Source organism: Erigeron canadensis, chromosome 1, assembly GCF_010389155.1.
Source record: "Erigeron canadensis isolate Cc75 chromosome 1, C_canadensis_v1, whole genome shotgun sequence".
Taxonomy (NCBI): domain Eukaryota; kingdom Viridiplantae; phylum Streptophyta; class Magnoliopsida; order Asterales; family Asteraceae; genus Erigeron; species Erigeron canadensis.
Genome location: NC_057761.1, coordinates 33,170,832 through 33,194,537, shown reverse-complemented (window position 1 = coordinate 33,194,537; position 23,706 = coordinate 33,170,832). Strand labels below are relative to the sequence as shown.

At 32.2% G+C, this 23,706-nt stretch overlaps 2 protein-coding genes and 1 long non-coding RNA gene across 3 annotated transcripts; 1 reads left to right on the top strand and 2 right to left on the bottom strand.

Moving 5' to 3' along the window:
* Window positions 1-10,328: 10,328 nt before the first annotated feature.
* LOC122610737 (60S ribosomal protein L27-3-like) lies at window positions 10,329-10,932 on the bottom strand. The gene has a single exon (XM_043783702.1). The coding sequence runs from the start codon at window positions 10,860-10,862 to the stop codon at window positions 10,455-10,457; it is 408 nt and encodes a 135-aa protein (XP_043639637.1). The 5' UTR covers window positions 10,863-10,932; the 3' UTR covers window positions 10,329-10,454.
* Window positions 10,933-13,377: 2,445 nt separating this feature from the next.
* On the bottom strand, window positions 13,378-14,233 carry LOC122598595. The gene is made up of 3 exons (XR_006323662.1): window positions 14,213-14,233; window positions 13,550-13,642; window positions 13,378-13,410 (listed from the first exon to the last, which is right to left on the bottom strand). It is a non-coding gene; the product is annotated as an uncharacterized LOC122598595 (long non-coding RNA).
* Window positions 14,234-18,965: 4,732 nt separating this feature from the next.
* LOC122601467 (S-adenosylmethionine carrier 1, chloroplastic/mitochondrial) lies at window positions 18,966-23,580 on the top strand. Its single transcript, XM_043774228.1, has 12 exons — window positions 18,966-19,069; window positions 19,174-19,267; window positions 19,760-19,867; window positions 20,093-20,175; window positions 20,317-20,393; window positions 20,546-20,636; window positions 20,867-20,920; window positions 21,335-21,430; window positions 21,847-21,936; window positions 22,062-22,113; window positions 22,451-22,593; window positions 23,177-23,580. Exons 2-12 carry the CDS (start codon window positions 19,213-19,215, stop codon window positions 23,315-23,317), a joined length of 990 nt encoding a protein of 329 aa, XP_043630163.1. The 5' UTR covers window positions 18,966-19,069; window positions 19,174-19,212; the 3' UTR covers window positions 23,318-23,580.
* The last annotated feature ends 126 nt before the right edge of the window (window positions 23,581-23,706 follow it).

Below are 23,706 nucleotides of genomic sequence, written 5' to 3'. Positions count from 1 at the left end.
GTTTATAATCAGACTGTCACTATTTAATTGATAAACTAATAGGTTAAAGTGAAATTGTAACCTTGAAATAGAAGTGTACCAAATAAGATTGATAACTGCACAACGAGAACAATAATTGATACAAGCACTAAATTAAGGACAATTAACTTCTACTCAAATGCTAAATCCCAATGGTTTCTCCACTTAACCCTTATGATCTATCCAATTGTAATTTGAGAATAATGCCAATAACTAAAACTTAAAGTTGGTGAATTTTAACTAAACTTGATGAGACTTTTCTCAATGAGAGAATCAAAACCCAATTATTATTAAAATTAGAAGAACTGAAGTAAAGTTGTAACAAAGAAGTTCCCAAACAAACTTTTGTACTTAAACTTAAATGAAAGATTAAATGGATGAGTGCTTTGAAATATTAGTAAATTTGAGCAATGTAACAACTGCAAATTTAATTCTAAGAATTGGTGATTGAAGTTTATTCGGAAAGTAGCAAAAGTTCTACAAAAGAATAAAGTAAATTGAGAACTAAATTACTCTATTACACACTGATATTAAAAATTTTGGATGATAACTTAGACTAGTTTATGACTGTGATGGTGTAGAGACCTTAGGATTCTTCCTAGGCACCTCTCAGACACACCTTCAATTAATCCGCCGCATGCTCTTTTTATATCCGAATTTCATCAATCAACACAATTATTGTAGGGAACATAGGTTGCCCCATAGTATGTGAATTGTAAACTTTTGAACCAAATAGTATTAAAAAACGTGACTATTAAAGTGAATTCTTCAATTCGTTGTTGCATATATTAATTGAATGGGATCGAGGTGATTAATGTCGCTTTCATGTTTTATCTTTATGCTTCAATCTTCCAAAACATGATCATGGTGCTTAATTCGTCAAAAGTGAACAACGTGAAACTTGTAGATAATAATCTTTTGAATCCGTAGAAAGTTGAATCATCTCGATCGGAGTTCGAATGAATATATTATGGCCAAGACAGTTTAGCAACATTTTTATTGCCTTTTTTAGTGCATTTTTCCATCAATTTTCAATGCAACCTATCAAAACACTTATGCAAGTAATAAGTAACTAAAATACACTAATTTATATTCAAATGGGTCATATTTATTCGTTAAATGGAACAAAAACGCTAAATTAAATATTTATAATTTGAGCGTTATCAAGAAGTCTAATTTGTTCAAAGATGTTCTAGATTTTTAACTAGTGTATGATGTACGCCAACCGTTTGATGTAAGGTTTGAATGAAAATTACTTGAGCTTTGGCTGATTTACTTAGTTTAGCACCTATGTATTGGTAAGAGTAAAATGTGATGAATTTAAGTGATCTCACATGCCTCTTGCTGTCATTTAAACTTTGTTAGACGAGCTCAACCCAAAAACGATTGATCCATTTTCGTCCCAAGATATAGAATCAAATTTAATGGAACAATTTTGTTGTTCTCTTTCATTAACCTGGAAAGAGATTGAATAAAGAGAAAGAAACTTGGGTTGTTGGAAGAGAGAGAAGATGGGCGAAAGGCAGGTATCGTATGGGAGTTGATAGGCCAGCTGTTGGGAGTCCGTGATCCATGTATACAATAATCATGGGTATTGTGTCTAAATTTATAAGTTTTGAAAAGTGCATTTATTTTGTAAAATACCCCATTCTTTTTGTATATTCAAGTAATAATCTCTATTTTTATTGTTATTATTTAGTAAGAAAGTAACTGCTCAGTGCCGCCTTCCGGGGGTTTTGAGCCCCAATACCTCGACGGTGTATAGGGGAGGTTAAGATGTAGGCAGACCTTATGTAACAACACAACTCAATTTATAGAAAAATAAGAATTTTTTTTTATACCCCCACTGCGCCGCAGTGGGGTTGAGCACTCTCCACTGCGCTGCAATGGAAAGTCTCGGCCCTGCGCGAGAAAAACCCCACTGCGCCCAGTGGGTTGGACACACTCCCACTGCGGAGAAAAGGCATTTCTGAGTTCAAACAAGTTTTAGACATAGAAATAAACTTAACAAAAGTAAAACTAGTTATAAAAGACAATGCACCAAAAGTTAGAAATTTCGGCATGACCCATTCGTAAAATCATCATCCAAACCTGTTACGGATTATGAATTTTACCAAAACACATTTAATCATGATCAATACATCACTACTACAACATGACCCATTGAAAAATACCCAAAAACTCGGGTCTACGCTAGACATCATAATATTTTTTTTTCCAAAAAGACATAACAAGGGTACAATGAGCCGATAGTTCAAAGGGGGTCATTAAGGGTCCTAATACCAATACCATTATCCGCATTTAGCTAAAGCAATCATATCCATTAAGCATCTTTAACTTCAATCTTTACATTACTTAACTTTCTTCCGCATCCGGGACAACCTATAAAAAGGGTAAACAACTAAAAGAATAAGTTAAACGCTTAGTGAATGCATACACATATAATCATAAACAAGTTACCATACAAAAGTGCATCAATTATAGCCTATCAATTGATAGTGATCTCATCCATATCATTCTTAATACTAGTAGGACTTTACCCACCTACTAGTCCTAATCAACAATTTGGCTAGTAGGAATTTACCCACCTACTAGCTCTCATAAACAATTTGGCTAGTAGGAATTTACCCACCTACTAGCTCACAAAATCAATTTGGCTAGTAGGAATTTACCCACCTACTAGCTCACACAATCATTTTCAACATGGTCATGAATATTTTGGCTAGTAGGAATTTACCCACCTATTAGCTCTTACATACAACATGACTAGTAGGAATTTACACACCTACTAGTTCTTACAAACAATCGACTATGGGTCATAGGAATTTACCCACCTATGACCTCAATACTCAGAATATGATGATATGCATATACACTCACCTTATTTGCGACCACAATTGCAAGATGACCATAAAACAACGTATTTGCAATCAACCTATCAATTCACATTAAAAACACACATATGGTCATTCATCACGTATAAGGTCACCTAGCCATAATCACTAGCATTCCAACACCCAACCCATCATTTACACTCTTATATTAATCTTGGGTTAGTTCACATAACATGTATCTCTTATATCATTTTCATATGGCCAAACTCACTTTCATACAAAAAGTACCATTTTCATATTTGACCAAGCTGCCTTCAAACAAGCGTAACTCAAGTTCTACTTACTCTTTTTACTTGATTCCAGTGGCTAAATTTATAAGACACATATACCTACATTTTATCTTTAGTGACCAACATGTGAATCGTCTTTCAAAGATGATTTCTGGTCGTTTTAAAAACCAACACTGCTGTTGTTTTCATTAACAAAACAGTTTTGACCTTACTGACTTCAAATGACCATAACTTGAGTTCTACACCATATATTGACCTCATTCCAGTGGCCACATCTTCTTAACACATTTAGGTACATTTTATATTCAGTGACCAAGATATGAATTAACTTGCAAGAATGTGTTTTACCCGTTTTAATGACAGACATAGAATCAGTTTTGCTGAAAAATCATCATTGCGCCCTTGAATCCAAAAATTCATATCTAGAGTTCTACTTTGTCTTTTTAACCCATTCCAGTTGCAAAATTTACTTAACACAATAACATACATTTTCTTTTTAGGACTCGATAAGTGAAAATTCTGTCATGGGGGTGTTTAACTCGTTTCAAACTCAGGGACAAAATCTGTCCAACTTTGTTCTTACTAGTATTCATCAAAATCTATCATGCAACCCAATTAAAACCCTAATTTGATTAACTTATAAGAACCCTACCTCATATTATAGCAATTTACTCAATATAAATAAAACCCCCAAATTTTCCATACTTGCATGAACCCTAATTCACAAAAAGGAAATTAAAAATTAGGTTAAAGAAATAATACCTCAATGAATGGAAGATATTAGCTAAGGGTTTCAATTCACAATTTCTTCCCTCTCTTCTTCCTAATTTCGGCCATCACCACCACAATTAAGCCCTCACTTTACAATTTTATGAGATAATTATTATTATTGTTCTTGAATAATTCTTTAATTGAATTGAAGATTAGATCTTGTTTGGAAGATGAAATTATCACTCACACACACACTCCATGGAAGATTTGAGAAGAAATATGAATATTGTAATGAGATGTTAGTTAGGAGTGGAAGATGATTCTCAATTTGATATGGCCACGTCTTTACTAAAATTAAAAGGGTATTACACCCGCTATCCGCTAAAGTCTCAACTAATTCAACCCCATATTTAAAAATAAAATACTAGAAAATCATTTTTATGTCAAAACTATTAATAAGGTTGATTTTCATTGGTCTAAAATTTTTAGGATGTTACACCTTACCTTTACCAAAGTAGAGAGGTTGCTTCCAGTTTCTATCTAAATGGTAGAAAAGGCCCTCCAACCTTTGCATTGGATGAGGATCGAACCCATGACCTCTGTCTCCAGAGACAAGGGTGTTTACCACTGATCCAACCATGCTGCTTTTTATTGTTATTATTTAGTATTATATAAATTAATATTACCATTATTATTAGTTTTAAATAATATAATTTAAAGGAATGAAAATTGTAGCGAGTGGTGAGTGAGTGGTGACAATGCTAACAAAATTTTGGTGAGTGGTAGATTTGATGTGACATAACGTGATTGGTTTTAAGTGAGTGTAGGTGATGCCAATGCCCTTGGTCAATTATGATCTAACATACACATACACCCGTAAAATTATTACATCATCTTAAATTATCAAAAAGAAGTTTCAATATGTTTTTAACTTTAGTTTGATGGTTATTCCTACATAACATCTTTTTACCAAACACAACAATAGATATATTATATGATTGTACTGTACAACTGTATAATGTATACAATGTTGTGTATGGTTAAAAAACGTTGTGTAGAATTTTATAGTTAAAACTTTATAACGTATTTAGTGCCTTATGATGTATTCAATGGAATATGTATTTCTTAAAATTATTAAAAGGTTTGATTTAATTCTTATTAATTCAATCTTTTAACTATTATTTTTATATAAATCATTAAAAATATGTTTTTGTATTTAAAGGTAATTTGAATTTATTCAATGCAACATAACCAGCAACTAGGGGTAAAGTAAATGATTTCGTAGTTTAGTTTAGTTTTTCGTTTCAAACAAAACTAAACTGTTTTTTTTTTTTTTTAATATTTAAAATATGTGTATGTAAAACGTTTACATTAATGGTTTACTTAATATCTCCTTCAGTTAATTCAAGTTCATTATAAATATCTCTATGTAGATAGTTAGATACCTATAATCATATTACACATTTCTTTCATTTTGACTTAAAATAATATGAAGTTTTTTGGTGCTTTTGTTATGATGGTCATGATAGTAGGTATTGCATAATCTCAAGGACCAATATCTTCTCAATCGGTACAACCAAAAAACTGCACAGTTGCTAATATTAATAATTGTCAACGTGTCTTTATTGGCGAACCCTCAAACCGAAAATGTTGTTATGAGTTAGAACAACATACCGAGTGTTTTTGTTTTTACCAACGAATTGATACTTTTTGAGATGTTAGCTCATAATTGTGGAATCTATTTTGACCCTATTTGTGATGATAAGTAGTTCGTTTATATATGTAATTCATATATAGACTTTATTATCTTACTGAATAAAACCGACATTCAAATATAGTGTATGTTTTGAATAAAGAAATTCAAATATAGTGTATGTTTTGAATAAAGAAAGAGAAAAAAAAAGAAAAAAAATTACTTTATTTGATTAATGAAAGATTTGTTTGTAAATTGTTTGTTAACATAATATTTCTTTAACTTTTTTTTATTTTATTCAACTAAAGCACATGAATTTTATATTGGAGGCTTTTCCTCGATTACTCAAGATGATCATATTTGTTTGACTTAATATCAAGGCAAGAACGAATTATTTTTGTTCACGACAACTTTGATTATAAGTTGATCCAAAACCAGGCGATGGGGAACAACAACATACAGCAAAATAACATCTACGATGACATACATACGAGTATACGACCACTCCAACGATCAATCAATGGAATTATTTCCATTTAGATATGTGTTTCATTCAGAAGTAAAATATAGATTTATTTCCCCAATATTTGTTTTTAAGGGAAATACATAAAAAAAAAAGTAACTTATTTACCTAAAATTCTTAAAAGGGATCCTATTTTGTTTTAGTGTATTTAAAGGATTCAGTTTTCAAAAATTTTCTGATAAGGGAAATATCATTAGTTTGTGACGCCAGGTGTTCATTAAGTGCCACGTCACTTTCTTCTAGTTCAATTTCTAATTCCATATCTTCAATGCCATAATTGAAACTTAACCCTTACCTATCATCTTTTCTCCCAACAGAAATCATCCAAAACCAAAATCCCACAAAAATTTATATATATAAAAAATATATTACTCGTACTATTATATTATATATAGGCTTATCAATATCTATACTTCTATACTATCTATATCTATATTATATTATAAAACAAATTTCCTCTAGATTTTCAAAACTTAAATTTTCAATATTGATTTTAAGTACCTTCCCAAAATGTCCCTCCAATTTATTTTATATTTATCTAAAATAATTATAATACCATTTCTCTCTCCTCAAATCTCAACCAATAATTTTTTTTCTCTTTCCTTCATAAATCATTTTATTTTTTTAATTCATTCAAAATCTTTTATCTCAAAAACCGTCCATCGATAAATTATAAAATTTATATGAGTATTCTTAAAATTTACTGATCTTTCATTAGAGTGGTCATTCGATGTACTTTCGACGAATTTTTAAATTCGAGGGCGGAGCCCGTCAAGTAGATCACCCAATCACCGCCGTCGCCGCCATTACATCACCACCCCGCCATCACCTCCATCACCACCGCAACGCGTGGGTACCATTCTCGTATATTATAAAGCAAAAGGCTCATGTCTAAATTTTAAGTTTTAACATTTACTTTCCCAAAATGTCCCATATCAATTATATATTTACCTAAAATAATTATATTACTCTTTCTCTCTCCTCAAATCTCAACCAATCATTTTTTTTTCCTCTCATGCATAAATCATTTATTCATCAAATTCATTTAAAAAATCTTTTATCTCAAAAACCGTACATCGATAAATTATAAAAATTATATAAGTATTCTTAAAATTTTATGCTCTTTCATTAGAGACGTCATTCGATATACTTTCGACGGATTTTTAAATCTGTGGACGGATAGCTAAGACATTTGGTTATCACACTCTATGACCTATCACCTCCTATGACCAATCACACTTTAAGACTTATCACCCACTCACCGCCACTAACTCGACGTCCACCGCAACACACGGGTACCGTATATATAATAATCTTACTAGATAAACTAAAATTTGCTTGAACAAACCGCAATGAATTTTAAAAATCTCATCGACCCGTTTCAAATTAATGAAAACCCATCAAAACCGACAAAGGAATTCTCTCAAAAACATCAAGATCGGAAATATCGAAAATAATAATAATAATTGATATTTTTATTTAAAAAACATATAATTTACAGAAAATAAAAATTGGAAGCTTGAGTGGATTGATGATCTACGAACAAAAATCGGAAGTTTGATTTTAAAATCAATAGCTGCATAGCATAAGCATACTAACGTTTATTGACTGGAGTTTTAAACAAGATTGTGAATCTTCTAATTAAAATTACAATGAACTCAAGATGATGTACATTACTCATATTGATCATCTTAACCGTACCTTTATAAAAGTTAAAAATCAATCTGACTTCATTAAAAATAAACCTAGTGATTCCTTGTGTTATTACGTCACACATCATGATCATCAGAGTGAAGGGTGGGCACAACAAATAAATATAATTAGGATAAAGCCACAAGCCCACAATACAATTATAGATTATAGACTACAGATACATGTGCTTATGCATAACACATTTTTTATTTTATTTTTTTGTCCTGCCAACAAGCTAACCCTTTTCCAAATAAATTGTTAAACTAAAAACACTATTGTTTTTCAATCTTACAGTGTAACATAAGATATATGCCTTTGGTTACATTGAAAATTATTATAAAATTTTAAAAAGTTTTCTCCAAAGAAAAAACTTGAGCTAGAAATCAAGAAGAAAACTAAAACTGTCCTGCTAACAAGCTAACCCCTTTTCCCAATGATTGTTACTGTCTTGCTGAAACTAAAAAACTAATGTTTTCAGCCTTTACATTAACACAAGAAATATGTCCAAATTACCGGGCAGTTCCTGGGTGCACCAATACAAGGAATGGTTTAACAATGGTGTGGCACTTGCAACAAACTCGCAGCTAGAAGAAACGCCTCCACAGAAATAAGAACCAACTAAGAGCACCAATTTTAATTAAAGAAGACATGCAAAACAATTCGGTTAAAATCTTGACAATGATGTTAGGATACATAACTAAAAACGACACCAGCTTTCCTTTTAAAAGTAACATGCTCATAAGTCAAGTTATTCACTAGTAATGCCTAGCCCAATAGGCCCTCACTACCAGGGCAAAGTGTGACAATGTATGCTAAAAGACTTTGTAAGGGTCTAGCAGGGACTAAATATCCCCCAAGGATGAAACACCAGCTTCACAACCAGTGAACCTCTGAACCTAGGCGTACATTTCCACAAAAACAAAAAACAAAACAAAATTTTTTTTAACCTGCCTCCAAAACCGAGGCTCGCGATTTTCAAAGCTATACTTACACCAACTTTCTACGATTATTCACATTATACGCCCACCGACTCAATATACTCTATTCAAGTTCAACAGCTAAAAATTCAATAATCAATATCTGATTAGGCTCATATATATCACCAAAGTTGTAATTAATTTGACAAAAGTACAAAAAATTAATGTGAATCTCTCCAAAAAGAGACAAACACAAACAAATTCATACAATCAGTGTCATACTAACAGCCATTTACATAGAAACATTAATTACAATTCAAACAAATGAAACATATCAAGATTAATGCAAAACTACAAGCAATAAAACACTCATTAAAATGAGTTAACACCAAACAATTGATGCAGTGTATTTCAAGTACATGTAAGCATTACGTTTATACAATATTCCCCTTCTCCGCATACATATAGGCTAGTATTTAGATTATCAACAAGATATAACCATAGATTATTTGCCTAAAGTATGCCACATTACAGCAACTGTTACCTAATCTCGGCTTCCACAAGGTGCATAGCAAATCCTTAACCTATGTTTCATACATAATTCAACAAGCCTAATCCAAATTTGACTAAGAAACATCAACTGTTACAGATTATTTCTCAATAATTGTTACTAATACTAAAAAGAAACTAGTGTTTTCAACCTTACAGTAACATAACAAATATGCCTATAGTGACACTGAAGACCCATAATATATGTCCAAATTACTGGGTAGTTCCTGGCTGCACCAACACAAAGAATGGTATAACAATGGTGCGGCATTTACAGCAAACTTGCAGTTGCCCCCACAGAAATAAAATCAAACTAAGAGCACCAATTTCCTTAGTGTGACATTGTATGTTAAAAGACCTGTAAGGGTTTAGCAGGGACTAAATATCCCCAAAGACGTCTTATGAAACAACACCAGCTTCACAACTAGTGAAGCCTCTGAACATAAAAAATAATTTCCAAAAAAACATTATAAAAATTTATCGTGCCTCCAAAACCTAGGCTCGCGATTTTCAAAGCTATACTTACACCAACTTTCTACGACGATTCACACTATATGCCCACCGACTCAATATATTCTAATCAAGTTCAACAGCTAAAGCACCAATAATCAATATCTGAAAAATATCACAAATGTTGTAATTCATTTGACAAATGTGTAAAAAGTTTGGATTTCCATTTCAACATAATGCATATCCCCAAACCAGTGACAACCGTCAAACACAGACAAATTCATACAACGACATACTAATAAGTAATACCCATCTACGAAGTAACATTCATTACAACTCAATGAAATAGAACAAAACAAGATTAATACAAAACTACAAGCAATGTTAACACTAAACAATGGATGTAGTGTATTTTAAGTACATGTAGCATTACGTTCATACGATATTCCCCTTTTCCGCATACATATTAGCAAGTATTTATATCATCAACAAAATATAACTACAGATTATTTACCTAAAGTATGCAACAAAAATATCAACCCTAATTTTTCTAAATAATTCAACAAGCCTAATCCAAATTCTAACATAATTAACAAAATAACCACTTTTAATAATACTAGCTCAACGGATAATATTTAATAATCAAACAAGTTTAACAAAACTAGCAAAATTAATATCCATAATAAGCATAAGCAATTCTGCATAATAATCTCTTTCAAATACATATGAAAATAAGCATAAAACATAAAATAAAATAACAGACGAAAACCTCATCATCTAGAAACGAAGCTTCGAGAAAAACCAACGGTTCTTTCCAGTCTTAAACCTCTCTTCGAAACGCGCCTTTGTCTCCTTACACGCGCTCACCTTCTTATCACGTGACTGAAGCGCCTCCACATTCACCACATCTTTCAAATCAACATCCAGAGTGTACCTTGTCGGCATTATGTGGTTGTAGTTCACCAGCTTGATGAATGCCTTCACGCGCGACTTCTTCGCCGTCTTTTTCGCTGAGTCTTTTCGGATCACTTTCTTAGGGTACTTTGAGATCCCGGCTACCAAACAGTGTCCGTACGGGCGGTCGCGAGTCCCGTCATCGAACTGTTTCACAATCACGGCTTTACGGCCGGCGAAACGGCCGTTGAGAACCACCACTGCTTTGTTTGGTTTGAGAAACTTCACCATTTTTGATCGCCGCCGGTTACACACACACAGAGAAAACACGCAGTTAGTGTGAGCTAGGGTTTGTGGAAATGGGGTTGGGGGTTCCTTTTATAGTTAGGTTTTTGACATTAGGGCTCTTTACTTGTTGGATTTTTATTTGGGCTTTTGGGCTTTTGTTGTTTCGGTTATTGGACATATATTATGAGCTGATTGAGTTATTTACTTATTTTTGATTTTCTTTTTATTTCTCAAATTGTAAATTAGCAAAAAAGAAAATTAAAAAAGTTAGCCATTGGGCTTGGTCCAGTTGTCAAAGGGGTTTTATTATGGGGGTCATTGGTTCAATCTTGTCAAATACATATAGAAATGAGACATTTGTAATGTTATACTCATTTAAGACAAAAGAGAGCAAACCTTTTAACATATTCTCAAGATTCGAATACAAGGTGGGCGCACCAATCTCAAAGGGTGTTGTCGGTTCTTCTGTTTTTCAAAAAAAAGTTAGCTACAAATTGGAAACTATATCGCTCTTTTGAAATTTAACATATCATTTACTCGAAAGTGGTTGAAGTGTGTAATGTATCGACTTCTAAGTAAGAATGGACAGATCCAAGGGATTTAATGGTACTATAGATGATTAGTAATTGATACTAAACTAGCGTTAGTATTATCTTACAAGCTTAAGCAAGAATATACTGTATGTTAAAAGTGATAAATTTTTTGATTTTTTTTTTATTGAATTTATATATTTTAAAAGAAGATTAACTAATCATATATTGTTAATATGTTAGAAATAATTTAATTGTATGGTAAGGAGATGATTTATGATGACCATTTTACCATGACAGTTAGTTTTTTTTTTCTTTTATGTTATTGCTCCTTTTAATAATAATAATGTTATTCTTAAAAATAATAAGACTAGTCATGCTTACAAGGATTCCCCACTATCATATATGCTTATGGATCATCATCCCCTCATTCCATTTCCAACTATTGTAATAAATCATATCAAGGGTTTTCCTCGTGGCACGTCTTGTGGGCGAGACAATTTACGTGCATAACACCTTATGGATTAATTATGTGGACCAGTTGTTGCTATTTCCGATGAGCTAGTATCCTTTATCATTCAAACGTTTGTTGGGTAAGTATAATTCTATTTATTATCTTCGATAGTTGGTTACAACCGAGTGGTGGTTATAGTTGGCATTGTTTGAAGGTGTCTTGTTTCCAAAGGCGGGTCCAGGATTTTGATGTGTAGGGGGCATGTGGAAAAAAGTTTTAGCATGAGCGAGTGACTACATAATAAAGGGCTTTGGGAGTAGTATGTAACCAATTGTGCTTCACAAGGAAGTGATTCAGTAGGTAATTAGTCAAAGTCAACATGATAAATACTAGTTACACATAAACATTGTCGTGGTACCATGGTAGTATCTTCAAACCAGCTCAGTATCTTTTCCTCTTTCTCGTTTTGTCTTCCGTTATGAACTTGTCGCTCCATCATCTACAATTCAAACAGTTGGTACCAAAACTTAAAGGTGGTGATAATAGACGAGTTGGATAACACGTTCAGGTAGAAAACAGATTTTTTGAAGCAATGTAAGATTTATGTATTCCCTTACACATTGAATTCGACTTCTTTCTTTTTCAATTAGATCTTTTAACCAAATCGTATTACATCTTATTTTCATGGGTATTCCAAGCTCGTACAAATGATATACCATCAATGCATATTATTAAAGTTTGAAAATAAACTGACAAAGTCAAAATACCAAAAGTTGTGTTATACCTATTTGAGAGATGATAAGCGACGGCAGGCAGCATGAACAACAAGATAAATGGCAGAACTCTGTAGTAATGATCACCAAGTAAGACCAATCCCCAACATTAGCAAAGAAAAAACACATATACAACAAGTATTACCTTTACAGATGATGGCTCCCACAAAGTGTCACCCTCACCTGTTTACAACGTATCACAACATAAGCAACACGTGAAAACATTCACAAAACCTCAGTTGAAGCTAAATGTAGCCGGCCACTTATCCTAAAAATTGGATCAATTTTGGGTGTGTTCTCTCACAAGCAAGTAAGATACCAATACGCACAATAAAATTGGCTAAAACAAGACATGGTTAAAACATTGTATTATAACAATGATTAAGTAGGCTACTTATGCATTAAAAATACACTTTTTTTAACGGCATTTATTAAAAATACACTTGCACAATTTTGATCAGTTAAGACCCGCATTAAAAATTAAATTACCTTTTGATAAGTTACGAAATTTTAAATTCTAATTCTTTACAAAATATATTGAATATTCTATTTATAATGATTTTTGATATATAACATTAATGCATATTTTTGCATTAGCAAGTTCTATATAAGTTGAGGCATTTTTGGTATATAACAATATAACATTAATGCATACTTTTGCATTAGCAAGTTCTATATAAGTTGAGGCATCTAATTGGTTATAACTAAATGAATAAAAATTAGACAAGTAGCAGTGCATAAGACATACCAAGAGCAACTGCATTTTCCTGACTTGTGTATTTGACTGAAAGAGCCTGTTCAACATACCAGCATCATATTAAATTGGTTCCATTCACAATGAACAATATTTAGGACCACAACAAAAAACCAAACGTATTAATCTCTCAAGTCCTGGAAAAATAAACTCAACTTAAAAAATCTGAAAAAACCTACCCGAATTGCTTCGGCAAATGTTTCCATATTTAGTTTTGAATCTGCGTCTTCTTCACGGTTTGCCTCACTGCATACATACTTGATTATTTTGTCCTGCAATAATAACAATAATAATAATAATAATAGAATCATTAAACCATAAACATAGCGTGTGTGCGATCACTTTCTAATAAGTACATAACGTACATATAATGCAGAACCACCAGCAACTAATGCGTTTTCCTTCATTTCAACCCTCACTCCCGGGATCATATCAAGAAAATACTCCTTTGCTTCTTCAACAAGCTATTATAAAATCAAGATTACATAATCAATATTGAATTATTGATTCCACATTAATTTGGTATAAAACAGTTCTTTTTGGAAATGTAATGAATACTCTAGATCAAATACCAGTATACTGATCTTTTTTAAGAATAGTTTATGGAAAGAACCTTGTCTTCTTCACAAAGAACAATAGTGGTCGCCTTGCCTTTAGGACATCCACTAAGTATGCCAAACATTTCATTTTTAAATTTCTTATGCTCAAAACGCTTGCAAGTCCCTACACGCTTTTCCAAGTACTAAAAGTACATTATATACTTTAGATAAGTTAAACAAAACATGCAAATACTAAGAATATCAATAAACATATAGTTTTATTTGAAAGTAGAAGGGGATTACTATTTTTGGTTGATCTATATGGTTGCCCGATTTCCTTAAAGCAAAAGTTGCAGCTGCAACACGATCTAGATCATCTTTGGGTACTAGATCAGCAAAATAAATACATCGCTCTGCCAATTCCTGATGATTAAAAAAGATACAAAAGTTAAATATAATAAATGAGTTTCATTGACATGAAAGAACCGATGTTAACCACCTTTTTTGCACCCTCATCAATAACTTGACATGACAAAACAATGTTGGGATGACAATTATCCAGTATATCATTCAAGCTAGCTCTGTTAATAAAAATGATAAAGTGTCAAAATCCCATGAAAAAATTATAATAAGCAAGACAAACTGATTAAAACTATATCTACCTCAAGTCCCTTTTTTTGGATTTATGAACAGGCTTGATGTTTAAGAGCAGGATCTCTGGATCCACCACCACATCCAGCTTCTTAAAATCATCAACTTGTAGTTTAAACGTGATACCTTCTACAAAAAAAGGATTCATCCATGGTACCACCAGAAACCTAGAAAAAAGAACACTTAAATGATGCATAAGAATTAAATAATTAAAAAAAATATTGTATCCTCATAACAGTTCTACCAGTTGTGTTGTCAACAATCTAGGGTGATGTTTGTTGTTTATGAGTGAGGGGCGATGTACAATTCTTTTTTCAAACACAAAAACCGTTTGTTTTCCAACTCTTCAATCTTTGACAACAATTATCTCAAAACATTATACAATTAATCACATACCTTTGATCCATATCTATATCCACCTCTAATCTATATCCATATCCATATAAACAAATATATATATATATATATATATATTCTACATTATAAAGCATATCATCCTTCAAAATTTATCAAAAAAGAACTTAATTAACCCCAAACTACCCCTCTTCTTTATTCATTAATTTAAATATCTCTCACTAATATATCTATAATACCCTTTATGAAATAATTTTACAATATCATCACTCAAACCTTAATATAACTAGTCCAATCCCTTTTACATCAGTTGTTTTTACATTAATAACCACACTGCCGCCGTATTGCGCGGGTCCCTTCAAGTATATATTAAGTTTTAAAGTATTTTACAAAAAATTTAACATCATACAATCATACCTTAATATTCTATAAGTTTTAGAGTCCTTTTTAGGTTACCATCAAAAATCAAAGAATTTTTCAACAAAATATGCAAGCATACAAATCACGCAAAATCTCAAATATATTTATATAAGGGAGAATTGCATATATCCCCAAAATTACAATCAAAATTATAATTTTCCTTAACTTAAAACTTAAATAACAAAAATACCCATTAATTTCTTTAAACACACAAATTTACCCCATTTATATCTATTTCATCATATAAAAATAATTTATGACCATTGTACCCTTTTCTTTTATAAACTTCAATTTAAGCATCTGCTACCTATATTCCACATATGCATAGCGAGATTTCAAATTGATCAGCAACAAAAAAAGAAAAACCACGAGCATAAGTGTACCATATATTGCAGCAGTTAAAACTAGAACTTAAGCCCACCAAATTCACATGAATTCCAATGAACATCGATATAATGACTTAACAATTACAGAGCATATCAAAATCCATAAGTAACTCAATAATATGACAAATCAAAATCCATAATGTTTAAAACCAAATGTTCCAAAAATCCACCAAAAACAACTAACAATAACACTTATGAGAATCTATGACTTCTAAAACTAAATGTTTACAGGAACATCCATTTAGCCCTCTAATAACTAAAAAAGCCACCGTCATTATAACATTAAAATCATTCCTCTTATTTGGCCACTTTAAAACTCATAACTAAAACATCATGATCGAAGACATAAGATAAGCATGACAATTTATTATTAAAGAAGAAGAGGGGGAAAAAACTTACATCACCGATATACAGTTGTTGTGATCAAAAGCAATATGAGAGAATTGGAAAACTTAATTAATTGTAGATAGAACCCAATTAACTAGAAGAATAAATGGAGGCATTATTTTGGCGCCCAATTAGTAGAGGGTATAAGTGTCTATCCATAGTCAAATATAAGATTGAGTATTTTGTTAATTAGGTTTTAAATTGGGGAAATTTGTAATTTAGATTGTAATTTTGGGGTTATATGCAATTCTCCCTTTATATAAAAAGATAAATAAATAAAAACGAGAAGGAAAGTGTGAAAAACCAAGATTTTGTTAAAGGGCATGTACCTTCTTTACTTCAATCAGGTCGAATCCATCTTCAAAATCAGCTAAACTTGAATCAAAAGGACCAACATAGTCATCATCATCATAATCATATCCTGAAGCATGGACAACACCAACAAGAACGTCTGCTACACGTTGTCGTGTCTGAGAAGATCTAAACAGCTTTTTCGGGTGTTGTTTGGCATAGTATTTGGATAGTACATCTTTCATGCGAAAATCTTCTATACTTTCAGTTGATCGATTGATCTCCTTAAAGACCTGTAACATAATTTTGAGCTTCACAATTAGATTATGATGGTGATGTTAAGTTTAATTTTTAAAAAGAAAGTACAGATTTGAATCTACCTTATGACAAACAGTTACAAAAACTTCCTTGATTAATTGAAGAGAAACAGCACGTTCTTTTAAGCTTTTGGCACCTTTTACAAGCTCATTCTTGAGAAAAGGTATTATAACTTCCTGCCACCAGATATATATATATATACATACATATGAATAATAGTTGATTAAAGTTAATGGAAACAGGGATATTCGTGTTCCTCATCGTAATATAATGTGTAGCCTTGTTGACGCTGATTATGTTCAAATACCACCCAAATTCAATAAAAACAAAAATATTAATATTAGTCAATAATATACGTAATGAGTGGGTGATAATGCGGAGGCCGTATTACCTTAAACATTTCCATTATCGATCACCAATATATGAAAGGCTGTCTCCTGTCCTGCTTTATCAACACGACACTTAGAATATATATATATATATATATATACACACATACAGATATATATTATGCACGAATGAGTTGAAGCATATATAAATCTTTAACCTGAAATTTGATTCAACCGAAAGAAAGGAAAAGATAATTTGAAACCCTATGGCCGCCTAATTTAACAAATCGCTCACAACTATATCTATATCTCTATATCGACTACCAATATACTGATCAATTTCAACATGGAAAAGGGTTGTTGACCGATTTCAAAGTGGGCCAAAAATGGAAAAGTATTGTTATGGGCTTAATAATAAAAACACAAAAAGCCCATTATTTTTAAATGGATCAGCATATGCAACCAATACAGATTCGAATGGGTATTGGAGTTTTAAGAAATATACCTGTATTTTTCGGGGGAGATATAGGTGTATAAAGAAGTGAAGACGGTACAACATCTCAAACCAAAAGATACCATGTCTGTTGAAGACGGTATCTCAAACCAAATCTACCATGTCCGAAGGCGGTATCTCACTAAATAAACTGTAAGACTACCATGTCTGAAGGCGGTAGCTCCAAACCGAAATCTACCATGTCTGAAAAAGGCGGTAGTCCAAACCAAAATCTACTATGTCTGATGAAGGCGGTAGATCAAATCAAACTAAAATCAAAAACTACCATGTCTGAAGAAGGCGGTAGTTCAAATGAAAACTCAAAACTAATCCAACTTGAATATTGGTGATCCCACTATTCAACTTGAGGGGAGTATTAGAAAGAAGAGAATTTTGGATCAGCTCAAATTGTCATATCCAAAATTAGAAGATCTCGACTTAGGCAACACTCAAAAGATCAAGACGGTTTTCAACTATGATTTTGTTTTTATAATTAGCTCTTAGATTTCTTGTATAAATTGGGGCCTTGATAAGTTGTAATTCATAACAAATTAATCAATAAACTCCCTTTATCATATTCTATTTGTTATCTTAGGCTTTTCGGTCAAAATCGGTTTTTGATTGCGTTGAACAAACCCAGTTTCAGTTTGGAACTGGTTTTGACTTTTGAGTATACTAACTCGTTTTAAACACTTAGAGGGTGCTTGGTTGAGGGTATTATGGGGTGGGTAATGGAAATAATTATCATTAATGGTTCTTGGTTTGTTATTCACTAAGTAATCATTACCCATTACCATATAATACTCCATTCCTCACTAAATTGAGGGTAATAAAGCTAGGTAATGAATGACCTCCAAATTAACCTCATTTTTATATAACTTCCACACTCACTTCCGAATTCATATTTTTATGTAACTTCCAAAAATGACTTATGACAATATTTTAAACTATCTAATAAAATATAGAGCATAAAACACATACTTTAATCATGATTAAAACCAACTACGTGTCATATAAGATCGATATATGGAATACATTATAGTTTAGTTATTATAGTCATAGATAAATGTAATTACTATAATGTAATGTCTTAACATAAATGTGAACATTTTTAAATTAAATTCCTTTTAATTTTTTTTAGAGGAACAGTTTTTTTTTTTTTTTTTTTTTTTTTATAATATGAGATGTTAGCATTTTATAAATATTTTTTAGATTAACTAGTATTTAATTGATTTACATTTATAACCAAGCAACATTAATAATTAAAAGAATACTAAAAAATGCTCATTATATTCCTTGGCATTCCCTTTGCTGAACCAAGCATCCCCGGACTTATTAAATGATAAGCTGTTTAACAAACATTTTCATAGTCCATAACCAAACTTTGAAGCCCAACCCAAATCCTAGACTATATCCTTACCCAATCAAAATAGACCATTGTCACCATGGTTGCTCTTGTAGCAACATAACACCGTATTTATCTCTATCTATCCTCCATAGCTGCTGGGGCAGCACCTACCCACCCCACCCTGTATGTATCGTCACTTCACCAACCCATCCATCTACGTACCTCATTGATTTTCTCATACATTCTGTTTACTGAATGAATCTTTAAATTTTTAATTTAATCTGCAGGCGGGCTTCACTACATTGGAATATAATTAAAATAATCAAATGGGTCCTCTTACTTTAGCCATTCACTCTAATAACTCAACTTCTTCTTCATCAGGTAACTTTCTACGTTTTACTAATATTATAATATTAATATTACTTTACCCAATATTGGTGGCATATAATGATAATACATTTTTTTTTTTTTTTGTGTGTGTGTGAAATTTAAGTATTGTTACACAATAAATATGCATGTTTTGAATTGCTAAAAAGAGATTATTATTATTATCATTATTGTAAGTCTCAAGCCTCTCATTGCGATTTTGTGAAAAACCCAAAAAACTTGGTTAAAATAGTATATATTGGTTACTCAAGTAATTTCTCTTAGTAGTATATGATGTAGGTATTGAATGAATATAAATAAGTGTACTTGAAAGAATAATCTTATTGTCATGTTATATAGTTTGATTATGAATTTTGATTATTTTTAAAATAGTTCAGGTCTCCAATTCTAGCATATTCCTGATGTAATTTTTTGCTGTTTCAGTTTTGTCTTGGTTAGTGCCATTTATATCATGGTTCTTGTTTGAGCAGGTGTGTGGTTTTGCAGATGTATCAAGTGGGAAATCACAAACATTGAAGTTGATACCGAAAAAATCTTTTGCATCAGTCAGCATAGGGGAAGAAAAGCCGTTTGATTTCTTACGAACCTTAATTGGCATGTCTCGATTTTTTTTTTATATAACTATTTAGTTAAATCTATCTTTATATTGTCTATTACCATTTAGTTAGAACTGTTGGTGATCTCTGCATATTCAGTTTAAACCACGAGACGTCTTACCAAAAGAAAAAAAAAGACTATTGATGCACCTAAGTTAGCAACTATATAGGCATATGCATAGAAAAAAAAAAGCAGTTCTCATTATTCTCATGATTAGTGCAGACGGTTTTATAGCGGGAGGTACAGCTGGAGTTGTCGTGGAAACAGCTTTATATCCAATTGATACGATTAAGACGAGACTTCAGGTAGGTTCAATGTCCGAGTTTGTTGTACATGACTTAATAATTGTTTGTTGTAGCGTCAATATCTACGGATTTGTCTATATCTGAGATAAATAAATAATAACGTAAAGGGTTATTCTGATCAACGTTATGTTATCACTGTAGGCAGCCCGGGGTGGCGGAAAAATTGTTCTCCAGGGGCTATATTCAGGATTGGCTGGAAATCTTGTTGGTGTTTTACCGTAAGGATATTTAATTTTGATGTGTTTCCACCTTTTTCCAGTTCAGTGTTGCTTACTAGTTTGCTTAAAACCTATGATATGTGTTTATGTGTATATCATTTTGTCTATTTACTTGTATTCTTACCATATTGGATTTTCTAATTTGAATATAGGGCTTCTGCCTTGTTCGTTGGCGTTTATGAACCTGCAAAAAAAAAACTGTTAAAGATGCTTCCTGACAATCTTAGTTCTGTTGCGTATCTGGTAAGGCTTATTCCATCTACATTTTGTGAAATGTAATAGATGCGGTGGGATAAAATGTAAAGATTTAGAATTCGGAGATAGGGACAAGTGTGACACATATGTATCCTGTAAAGATGCATCCCAGATGGAAGCGGAAAATAAGCCTTCTTGTTAATAGCATTTTCTTTTTAGTTTTGTGAACTGTGATGCCTTTGTATGTCTACTATAAAGGTTTGTGCAATGTTATGTAGACATCAGGTGCAATTGGAGGAATTGCTGCATCTCTTGTACGCGTTCCAACAGAGGTACATAGAATTTTTTTATTTTTTTTGGGGTTGCAGTATGCAGGTTGGATAATGTAAAAGTGGGTTTGGGTTATAATGGGCAGGGTTGGGTTAGGCTTGGCCGGCCACTTACATTTTTTGTCCATTTTTGAGAGCTTTTTACGTGATTAATTATTTAATTTTGGTAATACAGAACGTTTAAGGACGTTGTAAGCATTTCAATACAGCATGTTATTTTTGACCCTTCTAATTAATCTGACACGTTATTATCTATATTTGACCTGTTAATAATAGAGTACAACCTAAATTAACCCGTTTCTATATAATGGGCTGAAACTGCTAGCTTTAATGTTGTTGAATATATCCCTCTCTCTTATACTGCTTTGCCAGGGTCTACTTTGCTGTTTCAGCTTTTCATTTTAATTTGACATATAGGTTGTAAAGCAAAGAATGCAGACTCGTCAATTTGCCTCAGCTCCTGATGCAGTCCGGCTTATTGTTGCCAAGGAGGGTTTTAAAGGTCTATATGCGGTATGCACCTCTCTAAACATCTCTACAACGACTAACGTTTTGCTGTACTTTCCGTAAATTCTAGCATCATACATTTGCCTATTCCTTGAAAATTGAAAACTTTGACTTCACTTTTGGTTATAATGTTTTGACTATTTGTCAAATGCCTAAAGTACTGTTGAATGAGGACAAATAATAAGTTCTTTCAGACCCAAATCAACCCCTCCAGTTACAAGTAATTCATTAAGTGCAAATAGGTAAGGTTAACTTGAATCTTGCTAAAAATGAAGATGCTATATTTTATGGAACAATCCAAGAAGGAAAGTTTGCATTGGAAGGAAAGTATGCATTTTATATGTGTATTGCATGTATTTAGTTAATGGTATTTGAAAGTGATACATAATCGAATTCTAAAATTTTACATGCAATAACTTTAGGGATATGGATCATTTCTCTTGCGAGATTTGCCTTTTGACGCTATCCAGTTCTGTATATATGAGCAACTTCGGATTGGCTACAAGTGGGCTGTAAGTGACCCTTATATTTTAAATGCATAAATACATAGTTATCAAATTGTGTGTTCACATCATAATAATCCCAACATTATTCTGGTTTAAATGCAATTGTTTAACTGGTTTCAAATTTCTGCCAGGCACGTAGAGACCTCTACGATCCTGAAAATGCAGCAATTGGTGCCTTTGCTGGTATTTATGCTTTTCCAGTTATTTTCCATGCTTATCCAAAGTTTCATGTTTTATCACATCAGAATTCTGATACTTGCGTTTAGAATATGATCCTATTAGAAAAGTGGCACTTCCATTGTACATGGAACATAAATCTATTTAACAGGCTGCTTCATAGTTCCTCAAAATTTTCATGATGTATGTTAAATCTTTCAAATAGTCTCCAATAATATGACTAAATAAAGAAATTTAGTGGTGGTAATACTAATGACTAATGCATACATCAGGAAATAAGCAATTCTACGACGGAACTCTGTATGATACTTATCACGAAAGTTATATTTACATACCTTTACAGGTGCACTTACCGGAGCTATAACGACTCCACTTGATGTCATAAAAACTAGGTTGATGATTCAGGGATCAGCAAACCAGTACAAAGGAATAGTTGATTGTGTGCAGACAATCTTGAGAGAGGAAGGACCTCCTGCCCTTCTTAAGGTCTGTGATCTTTATCCCATCAAAAATAAAACTAGTAAATTTGTTGGGTTACAGGTAAAAATTTTTTCTGTTTGAATGATTTTTATCTGATTACCCTAAACACTTCCTGTCCAAAATTACCAGATCCTTTATTATTTCAATATCAATACATTTTTTTAAAAAACTAATCATAGTTTTATGCAGCAAAATTACAGTTTAGACCCTCAACCAAGACCCTCAACCAGTTTACCTTTTTTCTTTGAAGCCATTTTTACAAAAAATGTACCTGTTTGACTCGTTACTAAGAAACTACTACATAAACATTGTATGCCCTAAGCAGCACATTTAGGCAATCCCCCCACTGTCCTTTGAAAACTGCAATGGTTCTCTACAATTACATACTTCCATTTTTTATACTAATAGTAGGTAGTTTTGCACACTTCATCATCATTATATACAATTTATTCATTAGAGTTATTCGTCTATTGTCATCAATACAAAAAATGGTCTTTGGATTTGGGTCAAATGTTTATGATTCAATTTAAGTAATCAAACTTTATATAAGACATTTTGTTGAAAAGATGGCACCTGTTGAATTGTATAGGGTATTGGGCCACGTGTGCTGTGGATAGGAATCGGAGGTTCGATATTCTTTGGTGTTTTGGAAAGAACAAAGAAAATCCTTGCCCAACAATCGCTGCAGCCATCTAATCATCAAACTACTGAGCCCCCCAAGCAAGATTAAGATGACAATTTTGTATACCCTCGTTGCTAGATTATGGGTGGCTGTTTATACTCGAGCTTTTATGTGAGAATGAGCCAATAATATACAATTCTCATGTGTATGCCAATAACATAAACTTTTCAGTTATATCAGTAACAGCATGTAATGCACAACTGCAGGAGCTAATGCTATTTGTGGGTACTGTGTGTGTGCTAGAATTAATTGGTAAGAATTAATCTGTAGTCTGTTAAACATAGGTTTATTGAGCAATACCTTGTTTTACATTCCTTTGACACATAGATCATTAGCTGTGAGATGTCCTACGACGAATGCCTTAAACCTGCTTTGGATTGATATAATTGAGGACAGCACCAAATATGCTGAACCATATTACATGTAACCTTGGTCTT